General features: G+C 42.3%; 1 protein-coding gene and 1 long non-coding RNA gene across 2 annotated transcripts; one reads left to right on the forward strand and one right to left on the reverse strand.

The window, feature by feature from the left end:
• Window positions 1-522: 522 nt before the first annotated feature.
• Window positions 523-25741, reverse strand: CCZ1 (CCZ1 homolog, vacuolar protein trafficking and biogenesis associated). Its single transcript, XM_080981137.1, has 15 exons — window positions 25509-25741; window positions 22941-23038; window positions 22172-22265; window positions 18823-18897; window positions 18008-18055; window positions 16473-16556; window positions 14145-14320; window positions 12225-12306; window positions 12030-12091; window positions 11251-11362; window positions 9473-9506; window positions 8550-8667; window positions 2582-2740; window positions 1660-1787; window positions 523-884 (listed from the first exon to the last, which is right to left on the reverse strand). Exons 1-15 carry the CDS (start codon window positions 25605-25607, stop codon window positions 829-831), a joined length of 1425 nt encoding a protein of 474 aa, XP_080837263.1. The 5' UTR covers window positions 25608-25741; the 3' UTR covers window positions 523-828.
• LOC308463155 lies at window positions 14328-16327 on the forward strand. The gene is made up of 2 exons (XR_013979495.1): window positions 14328-15450; window positions 16067-16327. It is a non-coding gene; the product is annotated as an uncharacterized lncRNA (long non-coding RNA).
• Window positions 25742-25972: the final 231 nt, after the last annotated feature.

The raw sequence follows: 25972 nt of genomic DNA on the forward strand, positions 1-25972 counted from the left end.
GGAGGGGGCGGGAATCGCCACGCAACAGATTTTAGTTCTTTAAAATGTTTTTAACAGAAGTGTTTTTAATGCTTGAAATGTGAAAAGCTTTTTTCCTCCCATGTGATGGTAAAAATGCATTGAGATTATGCATACTGCAATGAAACTTTGATGAATAATGATTTCCTCCCTTTTAGAACGGTTTTTTGTACTATGTAGTTGATGCTTATTTAATTGATCAAGTGATTAACTTGGAGGATTGATCAATCAAGGTGTCTTTATCTGGGCAATAGTTCTACTAGCAATTTATGATGGCTTTGTTTCAAATGCAGACAATCTTTTTTTCTTTTTCTTTTTGGAAGTTGCTGTGTGCAAAATGGGGTATGAATAGGCTGCCCTCAATTTCCTAATGTGGTCAGATTTCCCTCTGTTTCATGAAAGTGGCTATTGTCTCAACTTTACAAACATTTTGTCCCCCACAGAAGATGAATGATATAATTTTATAAACTTTTCTCCAGAGTCAAGAAAGAGGAAGAAGGTCCATTAAAATTGTAACAATGACTAATTTTATTTTTCCAGTAAAATATTCACATAACATTATCTGAGAAATGGAATGACACTTGTTTAATTCAGACTAATTTTAATTCATTTGCACATAAATACTTTAAAATCTAAAAACCATATGATCAGAATGTAGAGTTTTAGTAGAAATTTGATTCTTACAAAGCAAGTATTGCTCTACTACTGTCATTATTCCAGTCAGTAATATGACTAATAACCTGTCACAGTAAACCAGAATTCTTTCAGGATATTTTAAAGCCATCTTCAAAAGAGTTAGCCCCCAGCTGATCAATCCAAGAAGAATATATTGTTGAACTGTGTTGCACAAAGTTTCTTTACTTCTTCTGAGGGAAAAATAAAGAGGAAATATTATTTTAAGACTTAGAAGTATGGCACTAATTACAAGCTACAAATTGATCCTGTGTGGCTTTCTAGTGACGTGATCCGTAAATGTTTTGTAGTCATTTACAGATCATGTCACTGGAAAGCCACACAGGTGGCTTTCTGAAAGGTTCAGCTTAAATTTAAACATCACTGTTGACAGAATAAAATCTAAAAGCCTTCTGCATAACCCCTTCCTCTCCATGCACCATTGTAATGCAAGAAGTGTCCATGGGACTCTCAAGAGTCTCCCCCAGCACCCTAATACAAAAGCATCAATTCTTTGGCGATCAGCCTTCTTTATGGTCCAGCTCTCATTTCCATACATCACTACTGGGAAAATCATAGCTTTAACTATACGGACCTGCTTTTTAAGATGCTGTTTAGGTTTGTCATTGCTTTTCTCCCAAGAAGCAGGCATCTTTTAATTTTGTGACTGCTGTCACCATCTGCAGTGATCATGGAGCCCAAGAAAGTACAATCTCTCATTGCCTCCATTTCTTCCCCTTCTATTTACCAGGAGGTGATAGTTGAAATAAATGACTACTCTATTCCTGTGTAGCTCTGCTGCAGTTTCCCTCCCCTGTGTCAAATTTAAACTGTAAGCTCCTTGGGACAGAAAGCTGTCCCCTTATGTTTTGTAAAATATAATGAATTCTACATATAAGTAATGAAAGTGTTTAATAACACTTAAAAGTGGTAAAACTAAAAATACACACTTTAAAAAAGGTTTCTTACCATTCACTTCAATCAGGTTTGCATTTTTCTGATTCAAAATTACATACAGCTCCCGCTGATCAGATTTCTTGCCAACAATCCAGTAGTCACTCATTGCTTTCACTATGATTTCCTCATCATCATCAACCCTAAAAGGAAGAAGTTGGTATGTGCAAATCTTAGGATGCCTCAAATAAGTAACAAAGGAACAAAACAAAGCAAAAGACAGTAACTAACATATAAAGCAGATTTTAAACATCGCAAGTGGATCGAGCTTTGGTTTATTGTTTTAGGTTTTCCTCAAGTCTTATAGATTAAGTAATTCTTATATCTGTGGTAGGATCTGTACCACACTGACACAGAATTCCTGGAGAATTTGCTAATATTAGGATCTAGCAGCTTCAATTCCTGGGACTGCAAAAAACATTACACAGCTTCACCTCCTAAAAGAAATTTGCCTGTTCAATTCTGCGGCACCACACAAATTCTATCTAAAATTCTCCAGTTGTGATATGTATGTATGCATGTATTTAGCCAATGTAGTCTATCTGACCATGTGCTGAGCCTGGATCTGGGAGACCTCTGTTCAAATCTCACCTCACCATAAATCTACTGGTTTGATTTTAGAAATTCCTTCACTCCCTGCCTCACTTTCCCTATCTGTAAAAAGAGCTAATAATATAATGATAGACTTTACAGGTGTTTTTTCTTCTTCTGAGGATGAACAAGATAAGGAAACATTACTCACTCAGAATCTTTAGTAGTAGTGAGATTTATAACTATTATCATACTACGGAGATTTACACTCCTGGTGTATTACTTTGACTACAGCATTACGGCTAAGGAAGAAGAAAATTGCTTCCAAGTATGCACTGCCAGATCTAACTATGCAAACTGAATGATATTCAGATTTTAACAAAGGCAGGGAAGAATGCTACGTCACCTGGTGAAGTCACTGTTGATATCACCAAGAATCTTCATCAAGTCAGGATGAACCGACGTGAGCGAGATATTGGGCGTTCTCCTCAAGTGAATTGTACTTTTCTCTGCTAGGTTCATGTGATTGAAATAGATAAATTTAAATTGAGGTTCCTTCTCTGACCTAGGAAACAAAGAAGGAAGTGGTCAAGTAAGCAAGAGGAAGGCCATTTTTGCAAAGAGAGTTGAACGTCTAGAGTGGCTTACTACCATATTGCCATATGCTTTAATTTTTAAGTCAGGATCGAAAAATTGTTCCCAGGAGCCATTAAAATATTAGCAGCTGTCAGACTGTGGAGTGATGTCTACGGTTTGCTAATGCCACTTCAGAATCAGGGAATTCAGAAAGGCTAAAGCGGTGATCCTGAGAACTGCTGAGCCAGAAACAAAAAGAGACAAGAAGTCTGGTGCTGCAGTGCAACACCAGAGAACATGAGGCATTCACATTTTGTGATACATTTCTAGTGAGGTCCTCAGCTTGGCCCTGACCAAGCTACCAAAGTTGGGAGATCAGCTTGACCGACAGCCCTTCCCCAACCTGGTGTAATCTAAAATATCAGGAGGGCCAGCATGGCCAATGGTTCCGTGTGGCAGATGTTATAGTCCAGCAACACCTGGAGGGCACCAAGTTGAGGAAGGCTACCCCAGATGAAATTGGGGGGAATGTTTTCTTTTAGCTAGAAGACCCTAAAATTCAGGTTGGCCTGCAAGGCGTTCCCTGTCCTAAAACAACATCTAGCTGTCCATCTGCTGACATCACCGGGGGGGGGAGAGCTTTGATCCTGCCACTTTGCCACGGCATTCCCTTGATGAAGCAGACCCCTGCAGCCAGCCAGACTGAACCCTCTACTCATCAGCTGGTGAGCAGAGTGTTCAATCCACACTGGTGAAGCAAAACTGCTCCCCTGCCCCGTGGGTTGACTTTGACAGATAGGTGGGATTGCTTACCTATCAGCCACCTGACATCATCATGGCCTGCAGAGACGGGGAGATAAAGAGGTAGCCTGCTGGACTAAAAAGGTTCTCCACCCCTGCTATAGTCCAAGAAGCATTTGTTCTTGTTCAGCAGACCGAGGTCAGGAAATGGTTCAATATTCTGGAGAAAGGTTAGGAAAGCCATGGAGAGCCTTGTATCATGTCTAGCCCAGCACTGTCGACTTTGACTTACAACAGCTCTCTGCAATTTCAGGCAGAGGTATTCAACATCACCTGCTGCCTGATTCTATTCACTAGAGATGCCAGGTATTAAATAAGGCCCCTCTGCATGCAAAGCATATCTGCTCCCTCATTGCACTGCAGTCACATCCCAGCTAAGATCTGCTGATGGCTGCTTGCTCCAAATTCAACAGGTCAACATTTGCTAAGCAAAACTACATAAAAGTTTAAGTTTTAAAAATATAATACAAACAGACTGCACTTTGAACCACAAAATGCACCTGTAATTAAGAGATTTACAGGCCTGGGGAGGGGGGAATGAAAAAAATTATCTGGTGTGTCCCCCCCTTGTTTCTGAAAAATTGAAGATGATAAAAAAAAAGCCCTCGCCTTTTCCTGTCCCGTCCCACCCCACCCCCTGGCTTTTACACATTTACTGCAATCTGAGAAACACATGTCAGATCAAGAGCTGGTCAGTTTGATCATTCTAAACTCTACAGATACTAGGGTTGATGCTGTTGTCTACGATTCTGGAAAATCAAATGTATTTTGACATTTGCAGCTTGGTGCTTCCCCTTGCAATAAATGTCACATGACACCTCAAACTAAAGCTGGTTAACTTGCTCCGTACGAGATCAACCCAGCTGTATTAGCACTAAGAGACGCTGCAACAGGTTCTCAGGATGTCACCACATCAAAGTTTAAGGCAGGCTTAATCAGATAAGCTTCCATCACTCTCATCTGCCAGCACCATTTAAAAAAAGCGAGCAGTTTGGTCCAGTTACAAGCATAACTGACAGCTTTGATAGATTCAACAGTGGGTTTTTTTAAGATGATGAGCAACATATGTCCCCAGGGACAAATAAGCTGACTAAACACACACACACGTAACTTTAAACTGTGGCTGAATCTCTTAAAAGTCAGTAGACACCATAAATGTTGGGGTTTTGCTACAAGACTGAAAAGCAGCTCAGAAACGGAGCAGGAAAAAGGTTCCTGGGCATGTGTGTATGGCTCCGAAGCCTTTATAGGAGCCCCAAGGTTTGACTTTTTTTGCTTTTTAAACGGAAGTTTATCTGTCTTTTAAGATCCCAGAAGTCATAAGGGCTGGCTGTAGGTTTTCTGATGTGCTGAACACAAAAGGTCATAGCCAGAAAGCACAAGATGTTCCCTGGGCAATTTTCCTGACCTCCCAGCGCATGAAAATGTGATGTAATCAATAGCAGTAACAAGCAGCTAAGAGACAAAAAAGGCCCCCACCCTAGTGGTTACTGACTTCACTTCGTTTGGTGGGGGCACTCAAAGCAGCCCTGTGAAGAAGAGCTTAAGGTCTGGGAAGGCACGTATGAAACCACTATAGTAACTACAGCTTTTTGGTTTCCTAATATTTTAAGCCTCCTGCCAACACCCCCAGTTAATCACTTGCTTTCACACTATTAGTGGCCCCAGCTTTCAGAGAATATGTTTGCGACAAGCCCCTTGAGTCAAAGAAGCTGGGATAGTGGTTTGGTCAGTAGATCTCTTATGGTTTGTTTATATTTTACTTATAAAATTTAAATGGTGTCTCATTACTGTGCATTTACCTGCATTTTTGCTTGTCCCATGCTCTGAACAGTTTCCCTGGTCATTTCCCAGGGAAAACCCACTCTTTAGTGCTAAATTGGAGTGATCGTCAATCCGAAGAAAACCTGAATTGCCATTTGCTCTGACTGAACACTAAAGAGCAGTTTTCCCCGGAGGAAAGCAGCAGGACAAGAGGAAATGTGGATGACCTGAGGCTTCTGAAGAAAAGGGTCTCAGGAAATAGAACTGTTAACTGTTTTTACTATTTAAAAAAGGAGCCTTACCTTGTGACTTCTTGCATAGTCCAATTGACTTAGTACAACTGCTTTCTCATTCTATTGCAAATAACAAGAGCTAACCTTATCCCCCTCCAAAAAGGAACTTTCTTCTTGAGTCACCAGGCAGCAAGTTTAAACGAGTGGCAGGCTAAAAGGATTCAAGGTTTTAGAGCTCTGGAGCTCAGGGCCCCTCCACCCACCCTTTTTACTGAGCATTCATGGTGAGTTGTGCTCATGAGGTTATTGGGACAGTGACATGCAACTGCACTTTCAACACCATTTGCGCCTGAAAAAGTTTCAGGACAGTCATACTGCTTCATCTGCAGCAAGTGCCTATCCTGTAGTCTCCTGGTGAAGTCCTGTAACTCTTCAAGCCACAAATGGCAATAAGGCAGTAACAATGGGGAAGCATCACAGAGCAACTTATAAAGTGGAATTGATGGGTAGACAGTCCAGCACAAACCCACCACTAATGCAGTTTTATTGCCTCAGGGTGCTTCCAGGCGGTCACTATTTTTGAGCGGGTTTCGATCACATCCCGGAAAAACCAGGCTGTGCAATTAAAGCTGATTTGAAGCTTTTGCAAAACAAACTCACTTCCCCAAAAGATTGGAATTTTTCTAATAAGGCAAGTGATGGGGAAATGCTTTGATGCAACACTGTCTAACCTCCCCACAAACAAATCAGGATGAATGCTCATTAAATAGTCAACATCTCTAAGCAAACTGATAAGGGTTATTAAAGAGGTTGGCTGAACCTCGACAATATGTTGCGGAAGAAACCTGCAACAAAACACCAGTCTGGAGGGACCCTTACCAGGAACAGATTTCTGCTGCACATTCATTTTCACCATCAAACAGGTTCCCCTAACCTCAGGGAGCCGCAGAGTCAGCTGTGTATCTCTCCAAGGAAGCACAGCCATTGGATAGGAGAAGGCTAGCCCTTTTATCACCCTGGTTGTTCAGAAATGGGCTAGGAGGCAAGGTTGTAACCTCTCTCCCCAGCCCCATTCCTCATACATCCCAATGTGTGCCATAAAACACCAGTGAAAACTGCATGCTCCTTGCCCGACTGTACTGCTTTGACCATGCAGGGGTGAGTGGGTGGGTGAAGCAACACCATACCCATTTTTTTGAGGCTCCTTTGCTTCCCTGGGGAACATACCTGATAGGACACCTGAGAGGAGACCTGATGGGGCAGTGCAGACCTCTGTGGCCTGGCTCCCTCCCCGTGCATTGCATCCATTTGCCTCCAAACCTGGGATGAGAATGAAACCAACCAAGCAAATCTACCTTTGTCATCCTTGGAGGACATGGTTTCTTTCTTGACACTAGGGCAAAGTTTGCAAAGAAATGCCTCTTCTATCCAACCTGAAAACAGCCACAAATTGTATAAATGGGCTCCTTATCTCTGTTCCTTTCTGGGGAGGCAGGGGGACCCAATTTATTATAGGGGATGAGAAATAAGGACGACAGGAAAGAGGATGCTGCACTGCCACAAGGTAATAAACTGGGGGTGGGGAACCTATGGCCCAAAGGTCTAATTTGGCCCACTAGGCATTTCCCCCCAAACCACACCCACATGCCCCACCAGCTAAAGGCATAACTGTTGTCGGAGGGCAGCCATTCCCCCTTTGTACAGTGGTACCTTGGTTCTCAAACTTAATCCGTTCCAGAAGTCCATTACAAAACTAAAGCGCGCTTTCCGATAGAAAGTAATGCAGAATGGATTAATCCATTCCAGACTTTTAAAAACAACCCCTAAAACAGCAATTTAACATGAATTTGGCTATCTAATGAGACCACTAATCCATAAAATGAAAGCAATAAACGATGTACTGCAGTCACACAATCAATCAGTAGCTGAACTGGGTTCCACACAGTCACAAAAACAAAAACTAAATAGTGAAAACAGACAGACCTTAGCGTAACACTCAAAACAGAAGTGTGACACTCAAATCACTTACTTCTGGGGTTGCAAGTTGTTTGAGAACCAAGGTACCACTGTATTGTATTTTTGTTTGCTTATTAAGAGTGTAAGCCTGTAGGTGGGGAGGGTCTTGTTTTGATTCCGTGTGAGCTGCTCTCGGGGGGCCTTTTTGGCTGAAGAGCGGGGTACAAATGCTCCAAGTAAACAAAATAAAAATAACTTTGAAGTCATTTTCCAAGCAGTTTGCACTGACGCCTTTCAGCACCAACCAGCTGATGGGTGCTGAGAGACATCACCTTTGAAGTCCATTTCCAAGTGGTTTGTATTGAAATCACTTTCAAACAGACTTCAGAAGGTGAGGCCCTTTCAAGTTGTCAGCTGCCCTCATCTACCTGCCAAGAGTTGTCCTGCAGGGCCCGGGGAGGGGGTAGGATCCAGTTCCCATCTCTGTATTATATAGAGCATTTCCTCACCCAGCTGTAGCCACTGGTGAAGGAACTGTCTTACTTGCTCACTAGTGGTAGACCCAGCTACCTGCTGCATAGCATCGCTTTGCATTGCAGTGGCCAAGAAAATAGTAGCAGACATGCTGCCAGCCGAAAGGCAACAGAAAAAGAGGTAAGCAGGCCCTCCCTGAAGATACTGCCCATGTCTGCAAAACCGGCATCTTATAGAATTGTTGTGCTGTATACATTCTTCATTGTATACAGTTTGTCTCTTCAGACAGACAGAGAAGGCTTCTGGATAAGGACTAACAAATTGGAGGCGCTAAGTTATTGGGGGATAAAATGCAAAGGGACTGTCTTTTTCCACATTGTGACAAGGGTTCCGGGGGCCTTTGTCAGCTGAAGATCAGGGGGAGGGAAAGTTTCGAAACTTAAAAATAACACAGAATTTTCAATATGTTGCCATGAATATGATTTGCTTCCTATTTTAAGCAGTTCTTAAAATATCTGCGCCCCTGTTAAAAAGCTGATGTTGTGAAACAGAAATAAAGAGAGTACCAACCCTGACATCCTTTTGTTGATGTTGTATTGTTCGCATATATCTGAAGCCAATACTGTGAGCTGAGGCCCGACAATGCTGTCAAGTTTACGGCAAAAATCCAACGTAGGCTGTGTAGAGGCTGTGAAACAGTTTGGGAAAACAAACCAACCAACCAATGATACTTCCCTTCTGTGTGCCACAACCACATCACATTTAGAAGATCACACCCAATATTTACAGCAGGAATTGGCAATCTGTCCACCTCCAGGTGTTGTTGGACTACAACTCCCATCCTTCCCAACCACTGGCCATGCTAACTGGGGCTTGATGGGAGCTGGAGTCTCAATGACATTTGGGAGGGCCAATCGTTCCCCAACCCTGATTTACAAGGATAATGGAGCAGATTCAACTGTTTGTTACACTTGAGGCACTGGGATTCTGTACATTCAGAATAAGAACTCATACCTAAGAAGCCCCACCTGACCAAGAGGTGATGTTAGCACTGAAACAGCTGGAAGATCAGATGATCTAACAATTCTGTGCATAAGAATATTTAAGAACCTACAGCATTTTTTGAAATTGCTGTACTCTGGTGAGTTTCTTATAAGCAATCCTCACTGAATTCAGTTGTTCTTACTTCTGAGTAAACATATATTGGATCAGGCTGCCTCTGTGCTTCTACTCCATTATCCATATTTACCGTTTGATGACTCATTAGCAGTGCCGGCATTACTGTGGACAGAAATTTTACCCTTTTGACTTGACACAGTTAAAAAAAATAAAAATATTTTCATTATAAGATGCTGGTAAAACTACATACAACAACATACCATTACAGTTAATGCCCAAATAACCATGGATAATGCTCAAATGTCAGGATTTGTCAAAAACAAGAAGACTTAAAAATTCCATAGCTGTTTCAAAGAATATTACTTGATACTCACCATCAATCATAAAGCAGACAGCTGCACTCATAGCCTGCAAGGAAGAATAAAATTATCATAATCCGTTTTCTGTCTCATGGATACACTTGACTATTGGGAGTTAAGCTCTGTTCAAGAATGTTGCTGTACTTCCCTAAATTCGTAATTCTGGGGAAGCTCCCATGGGACATGGAGATATTTTAGACCACGACTTCTGGAAGACTTGCAGCCTTCCTTATACAGTTGGACTCCCAGTTCCCATCCATACCAGCCAGCATAGCCAAAGATCAGATTTTTAAAAAACTGGAATCCCACAATATCAGGAGGGCCACAGTTTCCCCATCCCTGGTTAAGACCCAAACCTATGAAGATTTGACAGGGGTGGAAGAAGAGGAGTGTCATCTAGTCTGCTATCTCTGACCTCTGACTGACAATGGGTCTCACACCTACAAGCCTCAGCTTTCCCAGGCCCAGGATCTTAGATTCATATGGACTGCAAAATATATACCGTATTGGCCTGAATATAAGCCACACATGAATATAAGCCACACATTTAAAATTCAAGGGGGCAAAAGAAAAAGAAGACAATACCCGAATATAAGCCACTCCCTTAAAATTGGTGGCAACCACGTGGTCTGAGGAAAGAATTGCAGCCCTAGAGGGCCCGCATGGCGCACTGGGAAATGATGGGGGGCTGCCGAAGGCGCCCCGACACTCCCCTGCTGCACAAGCTGTACATGGTGCAGCTGGGGGGAAGTTTGTGTAGGGAGACACCCCCCGCTCCCTAACAGTGGCAGGGGCAGACTGGGCAAGAAGTGGCGGCACTGGAGGCCACCCGCCACCCCCGCTCACCAGGGCTTCAGCAGGAGTTAAAGAGTTAAGGGGGTGGGGTTCACTGTATGTCTGTTTCAGCAGCGATAGCAGGCTTTTTGTAAGGTTGTGAATATAAGTCGCACTTTAACTTTTCACGGTCGGAATGTGGAAAAAACGTGTGGCTTATATTTCGGCCAATATGGTACCCTAGCATTACAATTTGGTTACTGCATGATCTGAAATGAACTCTGAACTGCGTTAGAGCAGGGGTGGCCAACGTGCTGCCCTCCACATACTGCAACAACAATTCCCACCAACCCCAGCCGGCATAACCAACTGTCAAAGCATAATTTTTGTGCATGAGATAGCTGGTAGTCACTTGTAGCCACGGCTCCTCTTAAAAAAAAAACGGCCGGGGGGGGGGCGGGGAGATGGAAGTTGCAGTTCAACCGCACCCAGAGAGCACCACATTGGCTACCCCTGGGTTCGAGTTCTTTGCATCCTCAGAGAGCTCTCACAGTTCTTTGCAGCAAGCTGTGGCTTATACATTATCTGCTGGAATTATAAGTCTCCAAAGCTCGGTGTCATTAAAATGCTCCTCTCCTGAAATATGAATGACAGCTGGCTACTCTCATTGCTAATTGTTATGGTTAACTTGGGGCTTTTCTGTGTTTCCCAAAACAGTACTGCAGTGCATGATGACACAAGAGTTGCAGTCAAATTTTATGCATGCTTAGAAATACTTCTGATTTTAGTGAATTTACTTCAAAGTAAGTTGGCACAGGACTGCGGCCTTACAAAGGCTCTCAGACAGACATAACCGGAAACAATTTCGGGGTTCTTCCCCAGCTCTGTAGATCATATCGCCCAGGAAATGAGAGAAGCTGAACTCTTTCACTCAGAGCAAGATTTCTACATACGTACCTAATTACAGAATTGGAGTACAACTTTATTTTTCAGTGAACAGGGAAAGGTGCAAGGTTTACCTTATAAACAATTAAATGAAGCTCTTCGTAAGTATCCTCTGTGTTTACAAATATTTTGGGGAATCTACATTTCGCTTCTGGATCATTCAGGTTCAACGGTCCAGTAAGAAACCTGAAAGGCAAAGATAGGACTTTATTTATTTTGTTTATGTAAAAAACCCTATATACCACCTGTAATCAGGCAGTGTACAAGAAGGTAAAATGGGCTTGATTCAGACACAATGCCAAATTTTAATACTATCTTCTGTATTTGTATTGTAAAATTCTAAATTGTAAACAATACAAATACAAAAGATAGTATTAAAATTTGGCATTGTGCCTGAATCGAGCCCATGCCCACCTGATATTGCATTGAGCCAGTTATAGACGCTGCATAAGCAGGACAGACTACAGTTCAACTCAGAATTGTTTGATACTGATTTCAAACTGTTATGGGTTCAGTCCTTTTTATAGGTGGAGAGACACACAACTGAACTAATCCACCAAGTTACCCTTTGCCTTGCCTTTAATTTACTGCAGCATCCGATTCATGTTAATAAGTCAGAGGTTGAAAGGAACTAAATTATTACCTCTGGATAACTGACCTTGTAAAAACAAGGCCTCAAGCCAGGGAAGGGGGAGCTGTGGCTCACCAGATGCTGTTGGGCTCCAACTCCCATCAGCCCCAGTCAACATGGCCAATGGTCAGGGATTATGGGAGTTGTAGTCCAACAACACCTGGAGGTTTCGATTCTCTGGCCCAGTGACAAGAAAGACTACAACAGATGTAAAACTGCTACCTTCCGTAGTGCTGTAGATTTCCAGACATTTCTGTATGTATTGGGGAATCTCTCCCTGCCAACTGAAACAAAAGAGATTGCATGGTTAAGGAAATTTCCCGCCCCCCCACTCCTAGGAGAAGAAAAATTGAGCAGTTTTAAAAACAGGAAATAGTAGTAGTTTCCTATTTAAGTAAGCCAAGCCACACGACTCACCTCTGGTTCTATATGCCTTGGAAACAGGGATGTGGTGAGATATTTGTATAAAATTCTCATGTCATCTTGTTCCAATCCACTCCTGGAATGTTAAGAAAGACAACATTATAGCACATGATGACAAGGCTGTCCACTGTTTCAAGTACTGTTAATTGCTTACACATAAAACTGCCACAGGCTTGTCAAAACAAGCTTACATTTCTTGCCCAGCACTTTCTCCACTGATTAACAGCAGCTCTCCAAGGTCTCAGTCAAAGGATCTTTCCCAGTTCTGTGATCATTTATCAAGAGATGCAGCCTGACTGACTTTCTGAATGGAACTCACTGAGTTACAGCCCAGCATCATTAATGAAATCAGGCTACACAAAGAAATAGCTCACAGAAGACCCACAAGCTGGCAAAGGCTCACCATCCATAAGTCTTGTGTCTTATGTACAGTATGAACACGACAGGTAAGATGTTGGCTGCCTAATGTAATTTGCAGGAACACCTAACACATCCAAGCTTAGTGTAATGATTTTGGATTCATGAATATAAACCATAGAGTGAGCACTGGAATCTGCAGAATTAGGCAGAGTTCTGCAAAGCAGACTCATGCCTTTCTGTTCCAACGAACTTGAAAGGCATGGCTACATTTCCAGTTTCACTAAGCTTCCAAAATAAAGGAATGTCTCCGAATTATAAAGCACCACTAGATTTAATAACTAGCTTTGACACACAAGCACTGATAAAGTCTCAACCTTGGTTTATAAACAGATTATGGGTAGGCATATGACCTAGAAACTTGAAAAACAAACCTAGTCTTTGGTCCTAAGTTTCTGATGTGAGTCCGGGGCTTAGCTGACTCCCAATGGCAGGAGTTCTCCTTCCCTATTTCTCACTGTAATGTACAAAGCATGCCCACACGATTTAGTTGCTCTGGTAAGTTTTCGAATGAATTACTGTGGAACTCCTAACATAAGCTTACTGTAAAAGGGAAGAAGTGAAAAAGGGAGAGGAAGAAAAACAAACCCAGGAAACCCTAATCTGATTTAATTATTTTATGCAGTCATACGTAGATTACTTCTTGTCTAGGCTTGGAGCACATTAGTTCTTGACTCCTTAATCACTTTTGAATAGGAAACCCTTGAACTGCGACTCTCAAATGAAACTGGATGCTTGGTGCAGCTGTGCCGTGTCAATAAACACCCTGAAAAGAAACGCAGCTGAAGGGGAACTGCCAGGTTTAAGTTACAAGGATGCTGCAAACTGTAGACATTTCTTTGTTTCTTTTTAAAATGCAACATTTCATATCAGTGAAGTCATGATGGCAAAAGGGAGCTGTGAATTGCTGGAAAACATGCCGCCGTTCCAATTTTCGGGTTCCTTTATTTATTTACACACCTTCATATCTTTTACTTTAAAATTGAAGACTCTGAAGAATGACATTTTTAATTATTATCAAGATCCTCAGAGACTGAGGATGATATCCCATGTTAGTTGTACTCGGAGAAGACCCATTGAAATCAATGAACTTTTTTTTTTTTTACTTCAGTGCAAGCATGACTAAGATTCAATAGAAACCACATTTTCCCTTCCTCCTCTGCACTACTGATTTCAGCGTGGAATAGTTGATGTCAAAGCCTCCTGGACTGCTTTGGACTGCTTTGGGTAGCTTCCCAAAAAATATTAAAATACCATAATACATCAAACATTAAAAGCTTCCCTAAATAGGGCTGCCTTCAGATGTCTTCTAAAAATCTGGTAGTTGTTGTTCTCTTTGACATCTGGCGGGAGGGCGTTCCACAGGGAGGGCGCCACTACAGAGAAGGCCCTCTGCCTGGTTCCCTGTAACTTGGCTTTTCGCAAATTATTGGATATACAAAACTAGGTGTCTTTGAGGGGGATGGATTTGAGGCATCTATTCACTCAGGTACCTACCAGATAAGCTGATCATTGTAGAGAAAGGCAGTATATTTGACTATGCTCAAACTTTCTTCCATCTTATTGATGAATGACTGGATTTTCAAGTAAGTCATTTTATCCAATGGGAAGAAGCTGATCCCACAAAAAACATCCAGCAGGTCACATGACTGTAAATGAAGTGTTTGCAAGTACTGAAGAATAAACATAGAAAAGCTGTATTAATGGCTGCCTTTGTTTAAAAACAGCGGCATGAAAGACATGACAAACACAATCTGGCACAAGTCTCAGGCTCATGCCCTCTCTCCTGTTCAGATGCAAGGTGAGGATATTGAAAGCTTCCATTTCTGCTGTGTTCTAGACAGAAGTTACCCACTTTCACCCAAACCTCATTAATAAGCCAGGATGCAAGCTATGGTTTGTTGTTACATCTAAACCAAATAGCCCAGCGATGGAGTTCCTTTCCAAATGTTGTTGGACAACAACTAAGACCAGTTAGGAGTTTGTAACAGGAATTACAAAGAAAACCAATAAAAACAGTTGTTCAAACAAAACAAAAAAACAAGGAATGATGGGAGTCCAACATCTGGAGTGCCAGAGGTTCCCCACCTGCAACAGCCAATCCTAACTGCAGGTTCATGACCGACACCAGTGTACTTTTCACATCTGTGTGACAACATCTCACTGACTTGTACTACAAACATTGGAAAATGTATTTGGGACTCTCAGAAATATGAAGCCCACCTTTTTCTAGCACACCAGTGGGCAAATTCCTGGGAGGCATGTCTGGGTACTGTATTTCTCTACGGTGAAAACAGTAATCAGCAGCCAACAATGCAATAAAGGCATGGGTCAAGGCAGTGTGGCACTTGATACAGCTGTGTTGCTTCTCTGTCGCCCGTCTGGAAGCGGACGGCAGGAGAGGCAACTGGCCATTGCAGACTAGAAGCCTCAGAGGATAGATAGCCGGGTAAAAGAAGTACTTGTGGAGTACAGGAAACTGGTCACAAAAGGAAGAAGGTGGACAGAGGAGAGCTGGAAATTAAGAGGAACAGAAAGGAATACAGGAAAATTGCCCTTGCCTCAGAGGAGGCAAAGACAAGAGGTGAAGGGAACAGTAAGAGGAGAAACTAGAGTTGTGGAGCCTGCTGGGGAGTCATGTGAAATGAAAGAAAATGCATTCAGGAGTAATAGGAACTACTTCAATAAAGAAAACTGTAGTATAGCATCCTGTAAGGAAAGGATTGCCCAAGCTCTGAGAATTGCTTATGAATTAAGGGAGACTGGGGCTCTGCATATTCTATGGAACTTAATAATAATAATAGTAATAATAATAATAATAATAATAATAATAATTTTTATTTATACCCCACCCTCCCCAGCCAAGGCCGGGCTCAGAGCGGCTTACAAGCAATAATAAAAACAAGTTGAATGATTACAACTTAAAAACAAAATTAAAATACAACATTAAAATATTGAAACATTAAAATATTAAAATGTAGCCTCCTCGCAGGAGGAGAAGGAAAAGAAAAAAGAAAGAGAGGGAGGGAATCAAATTGGCTCCAAGCTAAAGGCCAGGCGGAACAACTCTGTCTTACAAGCCCTGTGGAAAGAAATCAGATCCTGCAGGGCCCTGGTCTCATGAGGCAGAGCGTTCCACCAGGCCGGAGCCAGAGTTGAAAAGGCCCTACCTCTGGTTGAGGCTAATCTAACTGCCTGAGGGCCCGGGACCACTAGGGTGTTGCTATTTATGGACCTTGAGGCTCTCCGTGGGGCATACCGGGAGAGGCGGTCCCGTAGGTACGAGGGTCCTAGGCCGTGAAGGGCTTTAAAGGTCAAAACCAGCACCTTAAATCTGACCCTGTACTCCATCGGGAGCCAGTGCAGCTTGAAAAGCACTGGATGAATATGCTCCCATGGCAGAGCAATAAGGGGGCAAGATCCTAAGAACAGGATCATGCAGGTCTGCTACATCACTCAAATTTAACTGCTCCGTTCTAGCAGTTATCATTTGGCTAAAAATAAAGCTGATCCCAACTAGTCTTTAGTCATATTCACATTTTAAGTACTACAAACAAAACACATTTTTAGCATCACTCATGAAACAACAGCTCGCACCCAGTTGTAAGTGGGTGCAAAGGTTTCAGAAGTGCAAGCAGGTTTCTTCAAAATTATGTTGGAGGATGCACACAACTTTTTTATATATCTATAAAAAAGATTTTTCAGCAAGGCATGTCTGCTTTCAGAGCATTCTACACCCAAGACAACATGGATCATCAGGCCACCAGTGCTGCACAAGCTGCCAAATTCTAACACTCTATTGCTGCTTTGATAATAAAAACTTACCCGATGGAAGAATTTCTCTAGTCTGTCTTTTAGTACTCTTACACCTCCATCTTCCATGGCTTTTCGGAATGTTCCATTAAAAAGCTAAGGATTATTGGGGGGCGGGAGGGAATAATTGGGAGTATTGAGTCATTACAAGCACATACACTAATCAAGATATAATCAAATGACAAAGGAAGTAGAAGTGCTAATCCTGTAATTCCTGTTCCCTAATTTTAGATGCTTTAGGAGCAATAAATTTGCATTGCACTTATTCACATACAGAACGATTGTGATTAAGGTGAAGCACCAGATTTCTGCGATATCCTCCCCATTTCCTGCACACACCTTAACCAGCAGATTGTGCAAATTATGCAAATAGCAACCACTACCTATGTAGGTTTGTGAGAGATGAGTTTACATGACTTGAGCCAAGACAGATAAGTATTTGCTAAACTAGCAGGCTGGTTTGCAAGGCAAACTAAACTTTGGGAGCTTTGGATGAATTTGCAAACTATGGTTTGCCACAAACCAGGGAGGGAGAATCACAGAAATCACAGGAGTTGAAAGGTCCTTAAATGCTTATCCACACGGTGCCAAACAATGGTCCAAAACGGAATCTAAAGAACACTGCATCTGGCGCTGCACACCTTTTTAGTTTTGTGCAGAAGCACATGGCAAGCTATTTTTTAAAAGAAAAGACTTTCCAAAGTGTTTTGGCATGCAAGATGTCTTCACTTCAAGGAAAGAAATCCCACCGGGCACACCCAAATGTTTTTGCACATTGAAAGGAAGAAAAACAAAACAAAAAAAAACCCCCAAATGTTTTTGCACACTGAAATTATCTCTCCATGTGCCAATGCTGTCTCACAAGGTTAGCAATTTTTTGAAAAGGGGGAAAATGCACATTGCACATTATAAAGCTAATGCTGTATCCAGCCAATAATCAGCTAATTACAACAGTCCTTTGCCAAAACAGAAGTAGGAATTTGATGTTCACAGAAAATGTCAATGTTGCTGCCATTTTGAAGAAACTGAGATACCCCACCCAGCCTGTTACTTTGAGTGGGACCATCTGGCATCTCCCTTCCCAGAACTGTTTCCTGCAGAGGCCATAATACCTGAATTTGCTCCCTACCCCTTTCTCCTTCTCTTAAATTACAAACAACTCCCAATCTACACGGGGGTTATGTTCCAAGGCACCATGCATTTAAGTGAAATTGGGTATATTTGAAACACCACTGGAAAAGCCTGCAAAGACCCTTTTTGTGACGTTTTTGGGTCACTTCCGGGTTTGGCATGGTCGAGCACGTATCGGATGTGCCTAAAACAGTTGCTCTCTTTATTAACTTCCATGAGTACAATTGTCAAAAAGGTGGCTTATGAATGTAGTAAATAAAGCGTTCAGCATCGAAGAGATGCTTCTGTGACCCAAACTTTGGAAAAGAATGACACTCCATGAATCAATGGGTATGATCGGGTTCTGCTATGGATGTGCGAAGACAGCTTCTCACACCCCAGCATGAAAACTGACAAAAATCATATATCTAACTTACCTTGTACATGTTATAACACTGCTGTAACACTGAGCTATACACTTTGTCCTGTAAGATAGCCAGAATCAAAGAGTTACTACAAGAAGAATCCTATGAGGTCATCATTCAAAAGGTAAACTTTGCTTTTCTCTGTTGAGACATCAAGAAAAACAGTGCTGCAGCACTGATAACATCAGATCCAAGAAATAATAATAATAATAATAATAATAATAATAATAATAATTTATTTATATCCCACCCTTCCCAGCCAAAGCTGGGCTCAGAAAACATATAACAGTTGAAGAAATGCTGCACAAAGTTCATAGCCATTGCTGAGAGATCCTTATCTGAGGTTAGCTCATATTTTCCCAGCAGCAGGTATGCTGCATGCGGATCACTGTTCAGGTGAGGTCCACCTGAGTCATATTCTGGGCAGAGGGCACAAATACTCTAACTTTGTCATTGGCATCTGTATACGTCTCTAGAGACAATGGAGTGCACCTGCAGGGGGTGAAGTCAAACTGCTGGAGAATCACAGAGCATGCTGTGACTGCAGAGACCGGTAACTTCTAACTGCTGCTTCCTGCGCTGTTTTTGCTGCGTTAGCAGCAGCAAAGTGACCTCTCCAGGGCACAAGCCTGGGCATTGTGTACAGAGACAAGAAGACCCCTCTCTCAGCCTTGCTGATGTGATCCAAAGAAAGCAGAGCAACACATAGGCACCAGCTTGGCTGCAGGAGTTGCTGGAAGGCGCCATCCAACCAGATACCCAAATAGGGCACACTGTGGACAGGTGGGGAAGGAGAAACAAAAAGCAAAGGCGACGCTAATAATTACCAGTAACTCTTCTTCTTGATACTCAACAACCGGTTTACCATCTTTGTGTTTTTCTACTATGGGATTTCGTACAACCTTGAAAGTGGAACAAAACAGACGTTATTCATTGATTTAGAGTTGCTGGCTCAAGGTGATCAGCAATACACTAAAAGAAGAATCAAATACAAAAAGGAGACTAAATCTCTAACAGTGAAATCCTATGTATGCATCCTCGGGAGTCCTACTGTGCTCAAGGGCTTACTCCTAGGAAAACATGTGTAGGATTGTAGCCTATGTTACCCGACACCAACTTATTCTTTTGAAGCCAAACTAATGGAGACCTCTCTGTCTAATTTATTCAAGTCTGTAGTGTATCTATTATATTTTTATTTATTATATTTTTATTTATTTATTTATTTATTTATTTTATTTATTTAAATTTGTATACCACTGAACTGTAAATAAAACCTCTAAGCAGTTTACATAGAAGATACATTAGAATCGCCAATCGAAATCAGTGTTAAACGCAGGTTTATAAAAGCAAAACGAATAAAATCAACCATTAAATTATGCATTCTAAAGTAAAGTTGCAGATTAAAATGCAGACCAGCTTTACATGTCTGGGTAGGCTGGTCTAAACAGAAATATTTCAGCAGGTTCCAAAAACAATACAGTTAAGTCACCTGCCTGAGCAGTGAGCAGAGAGTTGCAGAACACAGGAGTTGCCACACTAAAAGACCGTTACAAATGTGGAACGGACATCATGTGTCACTTGTATATCCAAGTGGCTGAGCAGATATATATGAGGTAATACAATCCTTTAAGTAAAATGGTCCCAAGCTCTTATGGGCTTTGCATACTAACACCTTCAATTTGGGCCAGTAACAAATCAGCAGCCTCTGCAGTTCTCTGAGCAACTTGTGAAAAAGGTTGTCCATTTGTTTCCAAACTCAGTGTAAACTCAATTTAAAGTGCTGGTGTTAATTTTTAAAGCTCATAGTGCCTGTAATGGCCTAGAGCCAGGTTACCTCAAGGACCACCTTCTCCTAAAGGAATCTGCATGAACCCAAAGACTGGCTTTATTGTCACCACAGGCACAAGGCAATTTTGGTGATGGCCTCATATAACAACAACAACAACAACAACAACAAAATCTGGCTGTGTTTCCCCAGCCACTCTGGGCGGCTTCCAATCAAGTGTTAAAAACAATACAGCATTAAATATTAAAAACTTCCCTATACAGGGCTGCCTTCAGATGTCTTTTAAAGATAGGATAGCTGCTTATTTCCTTCACATCTGAAGGGAGGGCGTTCCACAGGGCGGGCGCCACTACCAAGAAGGCCCTCTGTCTGGTTCCCTATAACCTCACTTCTCGCAGTGAGGGAACCGCCAGAAGGTGCTTGGCGCTGGACCTCAGTGTCCGGGCTGAACGATGGGGGTGGAGACGCTCCTTCAGGCATTGCAGTAGTCCAAGCGGGAGATAACTAGAGCATGCACCACTCTGGCAAGACAGTCCACAGGCAGGTAGGGTCTCAGCCTGCGTACCAGGTGGAGCTGGTAGACAGCCACCCTGGACACAGAATTAACCTGCGCCTCCATGGACAGCTGAGTCCAAAATGACTCCCAGGCTGCACACCTGGTCCTTCAGGGGCACAGTTACCCCATTCAGGACCAGGGATTCCCCCACACCTACCCGCCCCCTGTCCCCCAAAAACAGTAATTCTGTTTTGTCAGGATTCAACCTCAATCTGTTAGCTGCCATCCATCCTCCAACCGCCTCCAGGCACTCACACAGGACCTTCACCGGTTCTGATTTAAAAGAGAGGTAGATCTGGGTGTTATCTGCATACTGATGAACACCCAGCCCAAACCCAACAGAGAAGTCTGTTGGGCTCCCTCTCGTCCCACTTTTAAACAGGCTTTGGATACCTACTAGTTCAAAGAATTTTTAATGCCTACTGCTTTATTTTTATTTGGTTTTATCCGAATGCTGTGTTAATTTGATGATCTCCTTCTACTGGTCAACAATAGAAAATGGCCTTTCATACTGCATCACGGTGTGGTACGCTGGTTTGACATCAACTGATAGGAAGTGCCTACAGAGAGTGGTAAATACAGCACAAGATATTATGGGCTGTCCCGTGAATCCGCTGGATGAAACAGCGGAAGAACGTTGCCTCAGGAGAGTGAGGAAAATTCTCAGGGATGATTCACACCCTGGCCGGCACTTTCTGGATCTCCTGCCCTTGGGCAGAAGATATAGAAGCATTAGTTGCACCAACAGGGTAAAGAACAGCTTCTATCCGTGGGCTGTTAGGCTGCTGAATGAAAAGATAACAACAGGGCAACTGACTTTCGGGTTTGGTGTGTGTGCGTCAGTAAACGAGGGGAATTAAGACTAAGAGAGCTGAGTTGGGGGTGCTCATGTAGTCTCACTGTGTACAAGTTGTACAAGTGGCAATAAAGTATTTCAAATTTCAATTGTTTTAATTGCATGGTTTTATTGTTTATTTTGATGTTTTACAATGCAATCCTAGAGATCAGCAGAACTGAGATCAATAGAACCTACTCCCAGGAAAGTGTAGAATATTAAAGCCTTAGTGTTGCAAATTGTAATTGATTTTGTTCTTTTTTTTCTATTCCAAAGGGCCTTTTGAGTATAACTACTTATAGAAAAGCATAAAATAATTGTGCTGTTTCAAGTTCTTCCCTTCCACTACATAATCTCCAAAACACTACAGTATTTGAGGAGCATAATTTCATGTCGTCTTTGAGAAGGTGCTAGTGGCATGCAATGTTTAGTATCTGGACACTGGAGATGTAGATTTAATCCTTGCTTAGCTATATGGTTCACAGGATAGCCTCAGGCTAATGATGAAGCTGGATTATGGTGCAAGGATACTTTCAGGGCCAGTTCAAGACATTTTGCTGCCTGAGGTAGAGCAGCAAATGGTTTCCCTGCATCTGCACCTCACTCCCACTTCCCAAGCCAATGAAAGTCAAGTTATTTTGGTACCAGGGATAATTATTCCACAAAAAGCTCTCTTCCTCCTTGCCATTAAAAGTACAGTAAAAATATGTTAAATAATGAACAATCTGCCAGCCTTTCATGACAACCCAATTTTGCTGCCACACATTACCCAATAGTAGGGCTGCCCCTGTGGGAACCATTTACAAATAAGCAATGAGAGGGGAAACATAAGCAAATTATGTGTCCCCTCTCCATATTTCCATTCATGTCCAAAAGGGGAAGATGTGCTTTCTCCCAATGTAAAGTCAGAAGGCTCCTCTCCCCGCTTTAGAATACTCAAAGCAGCTGTGATAAATCTTAAATAAATGCTTAATAGAACAGTATCATGCATTTAGGTACCATAACCATCCAGAAATTTTCTTCAGGTTCATTGAAGAACTGTCTGTTTTTCTGGGTGTGTAGAGATTTTGCCGGTTTTGAAGGACTAAAGGTCCTAAAAGAGTAAAATATTACATGAATGAACACTTTAAATATTGGAGTGTTAACCCTTACCTATTAACTAGGGATGCAACATATAATTGACTAATTGATTTTAAAATAAAAAGTCTAAATATATACTCCAATTAATTAAACAGAAGACTTGCTTCTTCTTAAATGGTGACTCCTAAAACACATAGGTGCATCATCAAAGAACAAAAAAGGCATGCTTCTTGTTTCAGAACTACTGCTTTGTCAATATGTAAGCATAATCTGTGTGAGAACCAGTGTGGTTTATTGATTAGGGTGTGGACTAGGTCTAGGAAAACCCAAGTTCAAATTCCCACTCAGCCACAAGGCTCACTTGGGTTAGTCGTTCTCTCTCATGCTAATCTACCTCACAAGGTGAGGATAAAAAGCGGGTGGCAGGAACCATTTATGCCACCTTGAGCTCCTTGGAGGAAAGGCATGCTATAAAAGCAAAAAATAAATAAAATAAAACTTACATGATTAATTGACTAAGATTTCTCTAAATTGGCTGACAACCTACAACTAATAAAAGTATAATACCAGATTGCCTAGCAACATGCTTTTTAAAGCTTATTTGTAAATGCACCTAACACATTTAAGGTGTCTTATAAATAATTAAATCATAAATAAATGGGATAGGCAAAAATGTGGAACTTAGTACCTTGTGAACTGAACTATGGCTTCACATAAACCAACACTTCTAATTTTTTCATTCTTTTCAACTTCATTGGGGTAATAAAAAAGAATCTTCTTTTCTTCCTGAAGTTAGAAAAGTAAACAGCAACAATTAATACAAAATAACTATGTTCAAATAAAGTTATCTAAATTAAGTCCTGACACCTCACATTGTAAATGCAGTACGTATGCCTTTCGTAGTAATCCATTTTAAGGATTCAGCCAAATCCTTAAAAAACGCCTTTCTGCCAAATCCAGTGTGCATTTTACTTTGTTGTTTACTATAGTGCATCTATTAGAAACATTTTTTAAAGCCCTGGGAATTTATAGATGCACATGTATAACATAGGTGAAGATGACAAGGAGTTATTTATTCAGGACAAAATTATCCAACTAGTATAGGTACATCCACAGTTGTCGAAGTGAAAGGAAACTTCCATGTGGAATGCCAATACAATTTCTTTAGATACAAAAGCATCCCATTTTTGTGGCTGTCAGAAGGTCATCTGTACGACCATAGCTGTAAGAGTGGCCCTCTGTGTCAGCCCCATGGCCCACAGTGGTTCTCACAGTGGCCAACCAGATGCCTACAGAAAGCCTGTTAGCAGGACCTTTTGTATGTCTTTTAGATTCAAGGTTAGGATGCCCTTTTTTATTCTACAATGGACCCTCGAGTTACGTACTGCTCTGGATACGTAGCTTTTGGGTTGCAAACGCAGCAAACCCAGAAGTGTATAATAATAATAATAATAATAATAATTTTTATTTATACCCCGCCCTCCCCACCCAAGGCCGGGCTCAGGGCGGCTAACAACCAATAATAAAAACGAGTTGAATGAATACAACTTAAAAACAAGATGAAAATACAACATTAAAACAATTAAAATGCAGTCTCATCACAGGAGAAAGGAAAAACTTCCGGGTTTCGCTGCGCACATGCGCAGAAGCACTCTGCGTGCCGCACGCATGCACAGAAGCACTCTATCGTGCTGCGTGCATGTTCAGAAGCGCTCTGTGTGCGTACCGCACGCGTATGCAGAAGCAGCACCTCCAGTTACGGATTTCTCAGGTTAACTACGGACCCCCGGAAGCATTTAATTTGTATCCGGAGGGTCCACTGTATATATAATGCCTAGAAAAGTTAAGAAATAATACTGTCGACTGCTACCACATCTAAGGATAGTCATTGTTCTATGCCATGGGAGGTTTGTCTGGTCTCCTTGCTTTTCATTTTTCATTTTCCATTATCTGCTTAAGACAGTTTTGTTTAGCCCCCCCCCCCCGCCACTCATTCATCAATGCTTTTTAAAAAACTGATCTGCCCACTGTACTCTTTTATGACCATATTAAAGTTTTTTTTTAATGTAATTTGAATTTGTCTTATGAATTTATTCCTAGTCCCCTAAGCACACTCTCTTAGAATGTAGGATATAAAACATCTTAAATAAATAATGCACAATACCGCAAAGATCCAGGTTTAAATAAATGTTATACCTGGATCTTGTCCTACTGCCATCTCCACCCTACAATACAACCTAAAGTCTCAAAACCTGGTGATGCACTGGTTGCATTAGATAGGCTTGCATTAGAAATGAAACACACACCATGCACATTTAAAGGGCATTCTGGAGACTATACTTTACCCTCCATGAATCTACAATTCCCAGCATCCTTGACAAACTACAGTTCCCAGAATCCTTTGAAGGGGGAATTCTCGAATTATTTGAATGTGATTAAAAGATATGTGTATGCATATGAGCATCCCGGCAGAGGCAAATACATTTTAACTTATGTTCGGCGCTTAAAGAGAAAAATGTAGGCACTTTAACAACTGTTAAATAGCACCAATCAATTAATTAATTTACTTCCCTCTTGCGCCTAATCAAGGATACCGCTTCCTGCCACTCTTTATAAAAAGTTTTCAAAAATGGTGTTTTGCACTGTTAAACTCTATGCTATGTCTGCGAGGAGGTTCTTTTTAAATGCGAGGATTCTTTTCCTTTTCTGAAAAATAAGAAAATTTAAAAAACAACACTGTAATATAAAAGATTTTAAAACGCCTTTCTGGTTTAATAACAAAACAAAACATTATGATTCGACCTATTTGCCAAGCAGCCTGTCATTTTAGAGTCTTTGGGCTGAGAGACTCCTTCCTCGGATCTGCCCCCTCTCTCTACTCCCGTGTTCACTTGGCAGCCGGAAAAGCCCCCGCGCTACGTCTTTCCGACGTGACGTTTACCCGTGAGCTAAATATCGATCCGGCCTTAACTGCATTGAGCATCTGCGAAAACAAACCACCTCTGCACTTCCTTCCCGAGACTGGCTTTGCAACTCGTTGCGTTGCTATCTTTGGAAAAGCCAATAAAAACCGATTTATTTGTTTTTTTGAAGGGAGAAACGAAGGAGAGTAAATGAGAGCAATAAAACCGACAACAATAAGGACGCTTCGCTTCCCTCTTCGGAGCCCGTCACGCCCCCCAGTTTCGCAGCCTTCGCCCCTCAGACTGAAGGGCCGCTTTCTCTCCCCCCACCACCTCCAAAGTCGCCCCCTTACCTCGCCTTCTTTGGGGCCCAGCCTCGGGTTGTAGATGAAGAAGCTGAGCAGGGCCGGCGCCAGCTGCTTCTCTTGCCCGGCTCCCCCGGACGCCGCCATCCTGGGCCTGAGGGGAGAGCCTCGCCTGCTGGGCCCGCCTGACTCCGACGCCGCCGCAGCCGACCATCGGAGGAGGAGGCGGGGGGAGCGGCTCTCAGGCGCCTGCCGCTGCCGGCCAAGGAGCTCCCCTCACGGGCACCGATCCGCGCCTCGTCGCTTCCGCCGCTTCGTCCGCCCCGGAAGGGATGCGGCGCCGACCCGGGCCTGCTCCCTTCGCCTCCCGGTTCCCTCACCGCGAGGGCCGCGGGGCGAAGAGGCCGAGAGGGCGGCCTTGAAGGGGGGGGGGATGTCGGTGTCTCTGCCAAGGTCTGAGGCGCCTGAGAAGCGAGGAAGGAGGGGAGAAAGGCTTTCTCGTGCTTTTGTGT

Source organism: Podarcis pityusensis (assembly GCF_964106645.2).
Source record: "Podarcis pityusensis genome assembly, chromosome: 14".
Taxonomy (NCBI): Eukaryota; Metazoa; Chordata; class Lepidosauria; order Squamata; family Lacertidae; genus Podarcis; species Podarcis pityusensis.

Bases quoted from the DNA above. Each gene is read 5' to 3' on its own strand.
- CCZ1 (XM_080981137.1), bottom strand. From the start codon at position 25,607: ATGGCGGCGTCCGGGGGAGCCGGGCAAGAGAAGCAGCTGGCGCCGGCC. The intron at 18,056-18,822 runs GTAATTATTAGC...GCTATCTTACAG, and splicing joins ATCAAGAAGAAGAGTTACTG to GACAAAGTGTATAGCTCAGT. The intron at 14,321-16,472 runs GTAAGTTTTTAT...TTTATTCTTCAG, and splicing joins TAGAGAAATTCTTCCATCGG to TACTTGCAAACACTTCATTT.